The sequence below is a fragment of the Hipposideros armiger genome, unplaced genomic scaffold (genome assembly GCF_001890085.2).
Source record: "Hipposideros armiger isolate ML-2016 unplaced genomic scaffold, ASM189008v1 scaffold_171, whole genome shotgun sequence".
In the NCBI taxonomy this organism is placed as follows: Eukaryota; Metazoa; Chordata; class Mammalia; order Chiroptera; family Hipposideridae; genus Hipposideros; species Hipposideros armiger.
In genome coordinates this window covers 1,032,540-1,046,937 of record NW_017731521.1, presented here as the reverse complement: position 1 = coordinate 1,046,937, position 14,398 = coordinate 1,032,540, and the positions used below count along the sequence as shown (strand labels likewise).

At 36.7% G+C, this 14,398-nt stretch overlaps 1 protein-coding gene across 1 annotated transcript in view; it reads left to right on the top strand.

The window, feature by feature from the left end:
* Positions 1 to 14,398, top strand: part of STK31 (serine/threonine kinase 31) — an 82,024-nt gene that overhangs the window by 32,109 nt on the left and 35,517 nt on the right. Inside the window, exons 9-11 of the mRNA XM_019651992.1 lie at positions 3,338 to 3,453; positions 8,034 to 8,193; positions 11,268 to 11,390. Coding sequence (XP_019507537.1) covers positions 3,338 to 3,453; positions 8,034 to 8,193; positions 11,268 to 11,390 — 399 coding nt within the window. The remainder of the gene's footprint in view (positions 1 to 3,337; positions 3,454 to 8,033; positions 8,194 to 11,267; positions 11,391 to 14,398) is intronic.

Below are 14,398 nucleotides of genomic sequence, written 5' to 3'. Positions count from 1 at the left end.
AGTTCTTAACCATCGCGCCACTCGGCCGGCCCCTTCTTTGTCTTTTATTGTAGCCTTTGTTTTAAAGTCTATTTTGTCCTATATAAGTATTGCTACTCAGCTTTGTTCTCATTTCTATTTGTGTGAAATTTCTTTTTCCATCCTTTACTTTCAGTTTATGTGTGTCTTTTGATCTGAGGTGGGTCTGTTGTAGATAACATATGTGTGGGTCTTGTTTTCTTAACCATTCAGCTACCTTATGTTTTTTAATTGGAGCATTTAATTTACTTACATTTAAAGTGATTATTGATAGGTACATAGTAATTGCCATTTTATTCATATTTTTGATCATTTATTTTCTCCTTTCTTCTGCTTTAAGGAGTCTTTTTAACATTTCTTGTAATACTGCCTTGGTTGTCATGAATTCCTTTAGCTTTTTCTTGTCTGGGAAGTTCTTTATCTCTTCTTCAATTTTAAATGAAAACCTTGCTGGATAGAGTAGTCTCAGTTGTAGGCCTTTGTTTTTCATCACTTTGAATATTTTCTGCCAATCCCTTTTGGCCTGCAGTTTTTGTTAAAAAATCTGGTAGTCTTATGGGAGCTCCCTTGTAAGTAACTAGTTGTCTTTTGCTGCTTTTAGGATTCTCTCTTTATCTTTAAACTTTGCCATTTTAACTATGATATGTCTTGGTGTGGGCCTGTTTGGGTTCATCTTGTTTGGGACTCTTTGTGTTTCCTGGGCTTGTATGTCAATTTACTTTACCAGGTTAGGGAAGTTTTCAATCATTATCCCTTCAAATAGGTTCTTGATCCCTTGCTCCCTCTCTTCTCCTTCTGGTACTCCTGTGATGCGAATGTTGTTGCATTTGTTGTTGTCCCACAGGTCCCCTAAACTATCTTCATTGTTTTTTATTCTTTTTTCTTTTTGTTGTTCTGATTGGATGTGTTCTGCTACCTTGTCTTCTAAATTGCTGATTTGATCCTCTGCTTCATCTAATCTGCTATTGATTCCTTCTAGTGTATTCTTCATTTCAGTTATTGTATTCTTTAAAAGTATTTCTGACTGGTTCTTTTTTATGGGTTTCTATGTCCTTCTTTATGTTTGCTATCTCTTTGTTGAAATTTTCACTAAATTCCTTAATCATTCTTGTAATCAATGTTTTAAACTCTCTGGTACGTTGGTTGCCTCATTTCATTTAGTTTTATTTCTGAATGTTTCTCCTGTTCTTTTGTTTGGGACATATTTTTTTGTTTCCACATTCTGGCTGCTTCTCTGTATTAGGCAGATCTCCTATGTCTCTCAGTGTTTGCTAGGTGGCCTTATGCAGTATGTGTCCTGTGTGGTCCAGTGGTGCAGTCTCTCTGATCTCCTGTACATGTGTTCCAGGAGTGTCCCTTGAGTGTATATTCTCCTGTTATAGTTGAGCCTTGATTACTTTTGGCGTGTCAGTGGCTGGGATTGACTGATGTTGTGGGAATTCCTGTACCTGGCACAGGACTCCTGGGCTGGGGGATCCAGTGTGGGGCTGGGACCCCTCCCTTTTTTGGGGGCTCTCTGCCGAGGAGGTGTCTCTCCCAGTGTTCAACCACTATCTGTGGATTTGGGGTTAGCCCGTTCACATCTCTGCCCCTCATACCAGTCTCAATGTGGCCTCTTCCTTAGATCCTTAGTTATGGGAGTTCTGTTCAGCTAGACTTCAGATGATTCTTGAGGTTGATTGTTCTATAATTTATTTGTAATTTTGTTGTGATCCTGCGATTTCAGTAGGTATAGCGTTTACCTAATCCACCCATCTTAGACCTTTCTGTTCACAATTATTTTAAGCACATGTTTTTTTTTTAAGGTGAGCCATCCTGCCACCTGTTGGCAGCTCAGCCGCAGCTCAGCACGGGCCGGGACTCGAACTGCTGTTACTCAGAGCTCAAAATCTTGAGTGAACTCTTTTTTTTTTATTGGGGAATTGGGGGATGGAAACAGAGCTGGGGAACGGGGGGAAGGGGAACAGACAAGTTGCTGTCCTTTTCTTGTCTAGTTGTGGAGGACGTTGCTTCACTGGCCCAAGCTGGCACCATCATTGTGCTCTTCCCCGGCAAGGCAGATCAATTGCTGGCTTCTGGACGGCCACTCACAGCAGCTGCTGGCCGCTCACGCTGGCTGCTGGCTACATACGGTAGCCCATGGCTACCCACTGCAGCAGGGGCTGCAGCCCATGCCATCGCCGATGACTCACGGCAGCCCAGCTTCAGGTTGAGCTGTTGTTCAGCATCTTAGCTATAGAGGGCAGTGTCACTGACCCTCATGTGGGGTCCGAACCGGGGCCCTCAGGCGTCCTAAGCCAGCTCTTAACCAACGGGCCACTTGGTTAGCCCTTTGAGTGAACTCTTAACCAACTGAGCCACTCCAGTGGCCCCTCACGATTATTTTAGATTTAAATGATTCTTTTCCTCAGTGTTTTATAGTTCTCATCCACATGTAATTCCTTAGCAATTTGTATTAAAAATTTGCTTTTACGGAGTCTCTTCAAAGCCTTTAACACATTTTCAAAGATTCAACGACTTTTTATTTTCCCACTCCTGTATTTTAGATTTATGTAAGTTTTAGAATAATTATTTTAACAATTACAATGGATATAAACAGATTTAAGAAGAAATATCACTGATTCTTCATGGTCACTGTACTGAAAAATGGGAGTGGAAGGGCATGAGCATATGTGAGTGTAGCTTCCTGTTAAGCATTCAGTACATGCTGGTTCTCTAAGTGAAGGATGGGAGAGACGGTAAGGACTAGAGAGGATGTTGTTTATTAAAAGTTCTGTGTTTAATTGTGTAATACCTGGTTTGTAGTATAATTGGAATAAAATTACCAGGTCTTTGTTCATATTACTAGTCTATACATTATTTTGGATAATCATGGTAGACATACATCAATATTTGAGATACCACTTTGAATCAGGAGTTTAGTGTATGTAGCTTGGGTCAAGGAAATGATGTTTTGATTCTTTTGTAATGCAAAATGACATAAGACTTTATCAGAAATTGTCACTGATAATCATTTGGTTTCTGTGAGGATCTTTTCATTTATCTTTTAAAAAATCTATTAAAACACATAGTATGTGAAATTTTGTTTCTGTTTGGCTTCTTATGATGATGAAATATAAGAGTCTCTAATCTGTGTGAAGGCAGAAGACTGGAATAGATTGTTTTTTTCAGATCCCAACTAGTAGGGAAATCAGTGTTTGTTATCCTGTAGCTTAACATTTTTTAACCTTTAAATTTTAAATTATTCCTAAAAATAATTTAACAGTAGAAATAGTTTCCTATTGGGGCTTCACTAGGATGTGTTTGTTCTTTGTTTCAGCAAGAGAAAGCAACTACCATGAATTTGACTGAACATTTAGAAAGCACTCTGAAGACTTGTGTAGGTACCAGAATGAAAAATTTGGCAGCTAAGGTTGAAATATTGAAAGAAATTAGGTAGGTAAAAGCCTATTTTTGAGAAGGATAACTTATTTACTTATCTAAAATTTTTTCTGTTGTCTTTTTTAAATTAAAAAAATTATTAAATTTATTGGGGTGACATTGGTTAGTAAAGCTTTCAAGTGTACAGTTCTTTAATACATCATGTATACGAGGTCTGACAAGCTTATGAACTTGTTGCAACAATGTTGCTAACCTTTTTTGATATCAGAGGGATTATTCATTATGAATATGTACCATCTGGACAAATAGTTAAGCAAGTTTACTATTTGGAAGTGCTGAAAAGGCTGTGTGAAAAAGTTAGAAGACCTGAACTTTTGGCCAACAAATCATAGCTGTTGTATCATGACAATGTACCAGCTCACACGGCACTGCCTGTGAGGGAGTTTTTAGCCAGTAAACAAATAACTGTATTGAAACACCCTCTCTACTCACCTGATCTGGCCCCCAGTGACTTCTTTCTTTACCTGAAGATAAAGGAAATATTGAAAGGAAGACATTTTGATGACATTCAGGACCTCAAGGTAATAAGACGACAGCTCTGATGGCCATTCCAGAAAAAGAGTTCCAAAATTGTTCTGAAGGATGGACTAGGCTCTGGTGTCAGTGCATAGCTTCCCAAGGGGAGTAGTATTTCAAAGGTGACTGCAGTGATACTCAGCAATGAGGTATGGAGCACTTTTTCTAGGATGAGTTTACGAACTTAATTGTTCAACCTTCGTATATTGCATTGTGTGTTCACCACCCAGAGTCAGTTCTCTTTCCATAACCATATATTTGACTCCCTTTCCCCTCTTCTACCATACCCCACCTTACCCTCTGGTAACCATTAAACTTGTCTGTGTCTGATTTTTTTTTTATTTGTTTGTTTGTTTCTTTCAGTCTTCTTTCCCACATATGAGTGAAGTCATGTGGTTCTTGACTTTTTCTGTCAGGCTTATTTTGCTTAGCATGACAATCTGTTGTCGCAAATGGCAATATTTCATCTTTTCTTGTGGCTGAGTAATAATCCATTGTATATATGTACCATATCTTCTTTATCCAGTCATCTATCGAAGGACACTTTGGTTGTTTCTATGTCTTGACCACTGTGAATAATGCTGCAGTGAACATAGGGGTACATATATCTTTATGGATAAATGTTTTCAGATTTTTTGGGTAGATACCCAGAAGAGGGCTTGCTGGGTTATATGGTAATTCTATTCTTAATTTTTTGAGGAAGCTCCATACTGTTTTCCAAAGTGACTGTACCAATTTGCATTCCCACCAACAATGCACAAGGGTTCCCTTTTCTCCACAATGTCTCTAACACTTGTTATTACTTGTCTTCTTGATAATAGCCATCCTAACAGGTGTGATGTGGTATCTCATTGCAGTTTTGATTTGTATTTCCTTATAGCTAGTGAATTTGAGCATCTTTTCATATACCTGTTGGCTATTTGTTTGTCTTCTTGGGAGAAGTGACTGTTGAGGTCATCTGCCCGGTTTTTAATGGGATTGTTTTGTTTGTTTCTTTTGTTGAGTGGTGTGAGTTCTTTATATATTTTGGATATTAGTCCCTTATCGGAGGTGGTGTTTGCAAATATCTTTTCCTCTTCAGCTGGTTGCCTCTTTGTTTTGTTGATGATTTCTTTTGCTATGTAGAAGCTTTTTAATTTGATATATTCTTATTCACTTATTTTTGCTTTCACTTCCTTTGCCTTTGAGGTCAAATTCATAAAATCCTCTCTGAATTCAAAGCCCATAAGTTTAGTACCTATGCTTTTTTCTGTGCAATTTCTTGTTTCAGGTCTTACGTTTAGGTCTTTGATCCATTTTGAGTTAATTTTGGTGTATAGTGATAGCAGTCTAGTGTCATTCTTTTGCATGTGACTTTCCAATTTTCCCAGCACCATTTATTGAAGAGGATTTCTTTTCTCCGTTGTATGTTTTTTGGCTCCTTTGTCAAAATATCTCTCCATATGAGGTCTGACAATTAAGTTCGAGAACTCATCTTAGAAAAAGTGCTACATACCTCATTGCTGAATATCATTACTGTCTGTCACCTTGGAAGTACTCCCCTTGGAAAGTTATGCACTGACACCAGTGCCTTGTTCACCCTTCAAAACAATTTTGGAACTCTTTTTCTGGAATGGCCATCAGAGTTGTCATCCTATTACCCTTGATGTCCTGAATGTCATCAAAATGTCTTCCTTTCAATATTTCCTTCATCTTCGGGTAAAGAAAGAAGTCATTCGGGATCAGATTAGGTGAGTAGAGAGGGTGTTCCAATACAGTTATTTGTTTCCTGGCTAAAAATTCCCTCACAGACAGTGCTGTGTGAGCTGGTACATTGTCGTGATGCAAGAGCTCCTTCTGGACCATTTTCACACACATCTTTCTCATGCCAAGATTTTCAGTTAAGATTTTCCTAACTGTTTCTCTGTCGACGTTTACTTGGTCTGCTATGTTTCTCACAGTCAGCTGATGATTTTGATGTACAATTCGACACATTTTTGCAATGTTTTTGTCAATTCTGCTCATTCTTGGACACCCTGACCTCTCTTCATCAGTGACACAGAAAAACTTCCCTCAGAAAAACAATTTATTTGTACACTGCCATTTTCTTCATGGCATTATCCCCATAAACTTGGACTAACATGTCCCTGATTTCACTTCCACTCTTGCCAAGTTTAACAAGAAATTTAATGTTTGTTCGTTGCTCTAATTCAAGCTCAGACATTCTCAAGATGGTAAAAAAAAAAAAAACACAAAACACCTCAACAACAATAATGAACTCCACTCAGTGAGATACCGCCACACATCGACAGTAACACAGCTGTGAGACACTGATATACCAAGGTTATGAAACCTTATGGAGCTGTTGGTAGAGTGCTGCCAATGTAAGCGCAGGGTGCAAGTTTGCATACTTGTCAGACATCGTATATATGTGGGTTTATTTCTGTATTCTCAGTTCTGTTCTATTGGTCTGTGTGTCTGTTTTTCTGCTAATATCATGCTGTTTTGATTATTGTTGGTTTGTAGTATAAATTGAAGTTAGGGAGCATGATACCTTGAACCTTGTGTTTTTTTCTTAGGATTGCTTTGGCTATGCAGGGTCTTTTGTGATGCATACAAATTTGATGAATTTTTAAAAAAAATGCCATTGGGATTTTTATGGGGATTGCATTAAATCTGTGCATTGCTTTGGGTAATATGGATAATTCAAAATAATTGCTAATTTGTTGGTGTTTTGTTTAAATTGCATGCCCACTAATTTTGCTTTGAAACTTAATCTTTGTATTTTTATGACTTTAAAGAGAAAAACTTAAAATAGTTACTTCGGAGACAAATTTTGTAGTGGTTTTGTCAGTGCTCTGTTGTTACTACTAATTGTTATATTGTCCTAAAGTCATCCATGAGAGTGAAATTAAAAAATCACTTCTAAGTGGTAATTTGGTGGGAAACTACTATATCTTGTTGCTTTGCTTGATGTTATTTTCAGACCTATACTGAAACTAAAGATTTCAGTAATCTAAATTACTACTCTGTCTAAAGAAAAAAAAAAGGTCTTCATGGAGTCAGAAGAAAGGAAATAGGTTAGCAAGTCTTGTGCAGAGTTTTTCAGCATTTCTCAGACTCTGTATGTGAATTATGTAGGTAATTTATTTTAAGAGAGGATTGCTTTATTGTTGGTTAGGGATAATTTGTCACCCTTTCTTGGAATGTGGAGAAAAATAGTTCTCAAATCTACCTAGTTCCCTTTTCATGCTACACACAGAACTTAAACCAGTAAGTAATTTTCCCATGTGCTTTGAAACCCTAAGAGATGTTGCCCTGAATGAATATTGCATGTTGGTATTTTGTCCAGTGGAAATTTATATTCTCCAGTATAAATCCATCAAATGGCATCTGGTTTATAAGTGTATAAATAGTTTGAATATTTTGGTCCCTCTAGAGCCTCATCAACTTTTAATGAACTACCAAAAATTAAGTGGTTACACTGGCAAAGCTGTGAGAGACTTTGGACAAAAACAATCCAATATATTTTAATCCATAATTGAGGAAAAATGTGCTTCTAGAATGGAGGCAGTCTAGTTGGAAGCTAGAAAAAAAATACAGATGGGCCTTGTTGGTTTTGCTAGTTGGCCTGCCTCTCTGATTGCTTTTTTTCAAAAACTTTTAAATTTCTTTTCAAAACTCTGCAAATGCTAGTCTGTTTATTAGGGTCAAGGGTTATGTTCCTATAGTCTTGGTAGCAAGATTAGTTAAGTCTAAAATTTTTATAAAAGTATTTACAAACCTAATTGTAGACTGGAATTGAAGCTCCATTTGATAATCATTTAAATTCTGCAGACTTTGGAAGTTGTCTTTTTATATAAAGATTAAAAAAATATTTAATTTTTTTCTCAAATGTATTTTTTAATTAAAAGTTTATGTCAGTTATTTATGATTTTACATAAAGGTTTTAAAAGTACCTCTTCATAGCCAGTGTTGTAAATAGTAACTTTAGACTATTGCTATTTAAGTGTAACTTTTTCTCATACCAAACTTAGAAATTTCTTGATCTTTTACTTTTTGCTCTTTTTAAAAAATAGACGTCGCAACATAAGTGTTCGTTTTGGAAATGACCTTTCAGATGCTATCCAAGTATTGGATGAAGAGTGCTTTACTACCCCAGCTTCTTTGAATGGACTAGAGATAATTTGGACAGAATACATTCTGGCTCAGGAGAAGATTAAAACTTGTGAAAATGTGGTGGGTCAAGAATTTTTCTCTATTATGATCTTTATGTGTTGATAAAACATAAGGAGATATTACTTTTCAAGAAAGCAGAAAGAATGCAGATATTATAATGATATTTTGCATGATATCTAACTTTTACAGTATCTTCATATTCATAATTTGATTCCTTTTATTGCCTTGTAAGAAAGATAAGGTCGATAAATAGTGATTATGGATAAAGGGTTAACAAAATCTTGCCCCTGTTGCAGGAGAATTTGACCTTTGGTTAACTTCCTTTCTTTGTTACCTTGGTACCATATTTTGCCATGTATAGTGCACAGCCACGTTTTTGGCCCAAACTTTAAGGGCAAAAAAAAATCTTTGGTTTTCTTTTTTTAATTCAAATTTTTATTTGTTTACATTTAGGTACTTGTTTTTTTTTTGTATTATAAAGGAATTTTAGCATTTATTTTTTAACATATTATGGTACAAGAAATTTTATGTAACAATTACAAAACACAAGAACAGATACAAGTACAAGAAATTTTATTTACTGGTGACAAATTTACAATATTTACACATCATAGAAGGCCAAGAACTCTTCGTTGGTTCATCGTTAAGTTCAAGAAAACCGATTATTGTATTCCAGGTTATTATTTTGCATACGGATATCATTATTGATTTCTAGAGTTACACTTTTAACTCATAAGCATAAAATAATTAAAAACATTTATATAAAGATACAGAATTAGCACTACCCATGTATAATACACACCCTTATTTTCCCCTCATATTTGGGCAAAAAAGTGCATATTATACGTGGCAAAATACGGTAATTTGATAAAATGATATTTCAATCCTGTTAACTAGGCAACATTGTTTAGGTACAGAAAACCCCTTGTTCATAAATTGTACCTGGACTGGCAGGAACTATAAACTATAAATACTTGGTGGAACCCTTACAACTGGGCATACCCCCTGAGGGCCCCTGTAAGCTATGCCTATAAGAGATTTTGGCTTTTGAAGGGCATGAGGCTTGTAAGCCAGGATGGCTTCCACACCTGCTAACGTGGTTCTTGTCTTTTGGTCTGAGGGGCATGTTTTATGGTGCATCATTGGACTCTGCCTTATTATTCAGTGGTATTTAAGCCACCTGTTGTTGAGAGGTGGCTATTTGTGGATAAGGAAGGGGTATGAAGAACAGAATATTTTATATGAATTCCTTATTAGTGTAGGTACAAGTATATTTATTTCCTCTTGCAGTTTTCATTTCTTTTCTTTCTTTCTTTTTTTTTTTTAGCTGAGCCATCCTGCCACCTGTTGGCAGCTTAGTGGCAGCTCAGTGGCAGCTCAGCTGCAGCTCAGCTCGGGCTGGGAATCGAACCGCTATTGCTCAGAGTGCGCACCCTTGAGCGAGCTCTTAGCTGCAGTTTTCTTTAGTGAATCATATTGAGCTGAGCAGAACTCTTGTTTATCATCCAGAGATATTTGGCACAACAATCATAGCTTTCTATAGCACCTTTGAGCTCTATACTTGCATTTGGTGTTGTCCCATCTTAAGTATTAGTGGTTTCTGCCTCTGGGGATTGTACTCTGAAAGTCTTATTCCCTATCATACCTAGCTTGTCTAGTGGGTAACCTAACTGGCTTTGAATGGGAAAAGTGAAAAGGATAAATAGGCCTTTGGAAATGTCAGGAATTTTTAATTGGGAGAATGATTAGATTTGGTTTATTTTACATATTAGACCCTAATTGGTCACTTCTGATTATGGACGAAAAAAAGTGACAGAAGTAATAATTTTTGAATCTCTATGAAACACAGGCAGTGTTATGGTACTTTATAAACTTTCTTAAACTAACTTTTAAAATGGGCATTTTTTGCTCCTATTTTATAAATGAGGAAACTGAGGCCCACAGGGTTTAAGAAAATTGCTCAAGATTACATAGTTCTAAATGTTAATAAGGAATTTGAATCTAGACGTGGTTGACTGCAAAATATATTTTATTTCCATTTAAACTGTACTGCCAACATGAAAATATTTTATAATGTATTTTATGTAATAAGATGAAAAACAACTGCTTTTTTTGTTTTATTTTGTTTTTGTGGTTTGAGCACAGGAAAAATAACTCAGGACAGAGAGGGAAAGGGCTTAATATGCTCTAGGACTTGGTAGTCTAGTAAAAAAATATTTTTTGAAGTAAATATTTGTTTCTGCTGCTGTTTGATGTTTCAGGATTTACTTTTAGTCTTCATTGCTCTAAAGTTTACTTGATAGACTGAAGAGTAGATTATAGATTATAAATATAGAGTCATAATTGCCAGTTATTTTTTTCCTTATTGTAGTTATTTTAGGTCTCACTATTGTTATTTTCATTTATGTATTTTGCACAGTTTCTTAACTTGATTACTATGTATATTTTTGGTGAAAGATATTCTTTTCTTTTGTTTTACAGTTATAAAATGGTCTGGTTGAGCTTTACCTAAAAGAATATCCTAAAATTCAAGCTTTAAAGTGTGTGTGTGTGTGTGTGTGTGTGTGTCAGACACTGTTATAGGTAGTGGAGACATACATTTGTTTAAGACATGATCCTATCTTTCTTGGGAATAGGAGGGATATATAAATAGATAGTATCAATATAGTTTTGCAAGTACTATAATAGAGGTAATGCATAAGGTTCTTGGATGTCTTTTATATAATATGTTTCCAAACATAGCCTCCTGGGCAAGTTGCAGGTATTATCCTGATGGAGATTAATTGAAACTTGAAGGATAAGTAGAAGGATAATTGAGGGTGGGATGGGAGTAAGAGGGAGGCAGTGTGTAATTAATAATAGGAACTTGTATAATTTTCTTAAGAAAAACAAGTATTTCATTATTGCAAAAATAATAGGAAAAAATAAAGATTAGCAGAGCAAGATTGTTGAATTTAAATATCTTATTTCTGATTAAGAGAAAGAAAGCTCATAGTTTGGTTATCTAAGGAGAGGTGTTTCTCTTAATTGCTACTGTGTTTGGAGAATGTTGAATTTTACTATTTTTAAGTCAATAGGTTAAAAAAACACGTGACATATTAATGATGGTCATTCTTTTTTTTTCCTTCCTTCAGGATGAAGGGAATATTTTGATTGCTGAAAGAAATGAAGTGCAACAGAAGCTGTACATGGCAATAGAAACTTTTATTATGGAAGTAGATGAGTTACCTCTTAATAAACGCTTGAAAACATTGCAGGTTGGAATTTAAAAAGATACTAAATATACATTACATTAAATATACATGTTTATTATTTGAGAGGTGAAGTTAACATTCACCTTGACACTTCAGATAGTACTGATGGCTGCAAAACCTTTTCTTCTCTTTGATGAATTCTCATTTCTTTTTAATGGAGTTAAAATTTTATATTAATATAGAGGGTGCCAATATATATATATATATATATATATATACATTTTAAGAAAGGAAAACTATTAAAATTGTAATACAACGAATGACACTAGCATTCATTTGATTAACGCCATCTTTTTTTTTTTTTTAATTTTTTATTGGGGAATTGAGGGGGGTGGGAACAGTGCTGGGGAATTGGGGGAAGGGGAACAGACAAGTTGCTGTCGTTTTGTTCTTCAGTCTAGTTGTGGAGGACGTTGCTTCACTGGCCCAAGTTGGCACCATCATTGTGCTCTTCCCGGGTGAGGCAGATCAGTCACCGGCTTCTGGACTGCTGCTCACTGCGGCTGCTGGCTGCTCACGCTGGCTGCTGGCTACACACGGTAGCCCATGGCAACCCACTACCACAGGGGCTGCAGCCCACGCTGTCGCCAGCGACTCATGGCAGCTCAGCTCCAGGTTGAGCTGTTGTTGAGCATCTTAGCTGTAGAGGGCAGTGTCACTGGCCCTCATATGTGGGATCCGAACTGGGGTCCTCTGGTGTGACAAGCCAGTTCTTAACCATCGCGCCACTCGGCCGGCCCAGTTAACGCCATCTTTTGAGCAAAGCTCATACTACACATTGCTACCGTAATTCATCTTCGAAAAGTAATACATATATAACATCTCTTAAAATGTGTACTTTTTTTGCACCCCCGGTATATTTAATATGTTTATGTATATATGTGTATATTCTGCAAATGAGGTAAAATGGTGAGATGCATCAGGTTTGCTAGAGCAGCAACTCATTGGGAAAACTCATGGAGACAGGAGCAGTAGCAGGTATGTGAGTCCCTGTTGCCCATTATATTCTATCAGAAAATCCAATAAGGCTACCTGTCAGAGTTAGGGAGAGGGACTCTGATCCTTGAGTTATAGGACTTTCAAGATCCATGGTCAGAGGCTGGAGTACGATAGCAATATGGTGTTGTGGAACCTTGTCTTCAGCCTTATCCTGCTATCTCAGCAAAGACCTTAACTTGGAGTGAATGAGCATGACAGTGTTATTAGTCCACCTAGTAACATAATATTTCTATTTACTTACTCAGATCCTTTTGAATGTCCTTTAATGATGTTTAAAATTTTCCTCTAAAAGGCCTCATGGATTTTTTGTCATTTAACTCCAAGATATTTATACTTGTTGCTTTGTGAATATTATCTTACTTTCCATTTTTTAGTTATTTTTGATGGTGTACAGGAATACTGTTGATTTTTATATATTGATGTCTCTCTGGCAACTCTGCTGAACTCGCTTTTAGTTCTGAGTTGCCTATTGATAATTCTTTGAGCTTTCTGTGTGGTCATATCATTTGAAAATAACGACCCTCTTGTACGTCTTCTACCTTTTACATATCTTTAGTGCCAAGTTGAGTAGTAGCTGTGTTGGCTGGTATCCTTGTCTTGTTTTAGACTACAGAGAATGAGCTTGCTAGAGAGTTGGAGAAAAGGATATTCAGGGACATCTGGGCACTGTCTCTTTCTGTCCACCTGGATGAAGACATCGTTTTGATGGTACTGTGTATAGTCCAGGAACCATTAGAGCCCTGGTTCGAAGCAGTTTCTTAAATGGAATTGCATTAATAGTATAAATTCTTCCAGATTCTTGCATATAAAAGGGCATGGGTGTAGTAAGAATTTACCTGTCTACAATGCAACTTCTACTTTACCCTGTAGAGGTTTATTTCTTCTCATTAATTGTTAGTAAACATAGGTTAATGGTCTGCAGTCAAGATATTTTTAAAGCGGTTTTTAAAGTTTAATCTTAAAAGTCTTTTTTTTTTTAAAGATTTTTATTGGGAAATTGGGGGGATGGGAACAGTGCTGGGGAATTGGGGGAAGGGGAACAGACAAGTTGCTGTCCTTTTGTTCTTCAGTCTAGTTGTGGAGGACGTTGCTTCACTGGCCCAAGTTGGCACCATCATTGCGCTCTTCTCGGGCAAGGCAGATCAGTTGCTGGCTTCTGGATGGCCACTCATGCTGGCTGCTGGCTGCTGGCTACACTCGGTAGCCCATGGCAACCCACTGCCACAGGGGCTGCAGCCTACACCATTGCTGGCGACTCACGGCAGCCCAGCTCCTGGTTGAGCTGTTGTTCAGCATCTTAGCTGTGGAGGGCAGTGTCACTGGCCCTCATATGTGGGATCCGAACCAGGGCCCTCTGGCGTCCCGAGCCAGTTCTTAACCATCGCTTCACTTGGCCGGCCCTTAAAAGTCTTTTTGCCATGTTTGGCTAGTCTCCCTTTCTACTATTCCCCTAAGCCAACCAGAATATTCTTTAACTTCTCTTTGTTTTGCTGAAAAAATAGTTTGATTTTTATTTATATTCTTCAAGTAATTAAGAAATATACTTCAGTAATGAAGGTCAAAGAAATTAAATTTTGTGATTTCTGATTTCCTTTGCATTTATTGAGACTTCTTTTGTGGCCTACAATACATGGTTGATTTTTTAATGACTTCCTTATAAGTTCAAAAAGAAAGTATATTCTAGGTTTTACTAGTGTGCAGTTTCTGATATATAGCTGTTTTTTAAAATTTTAATCTTCTGTATCTTTACTCAGTTTTTAGGCTAATGAGTTAATGAGTTTTGAGATATTTTTGTTATATGAGGTAGGACAATTAAGTTTGTAAACATACCCTAGAAAAAGTACTGCATACCTCAGTGCTGAATATCACTATGGTCACCTTTAAAGTATTCCCCTTGGGAAGCTATGGACTGATGATGCCAGCGTCTAGTCCACCCTTCAAAGCAATTTTCTGGAATGGCTATCAGAGCTGTCATCGTATTATCCTTGATGTCCTGAATATCATCAAAATGT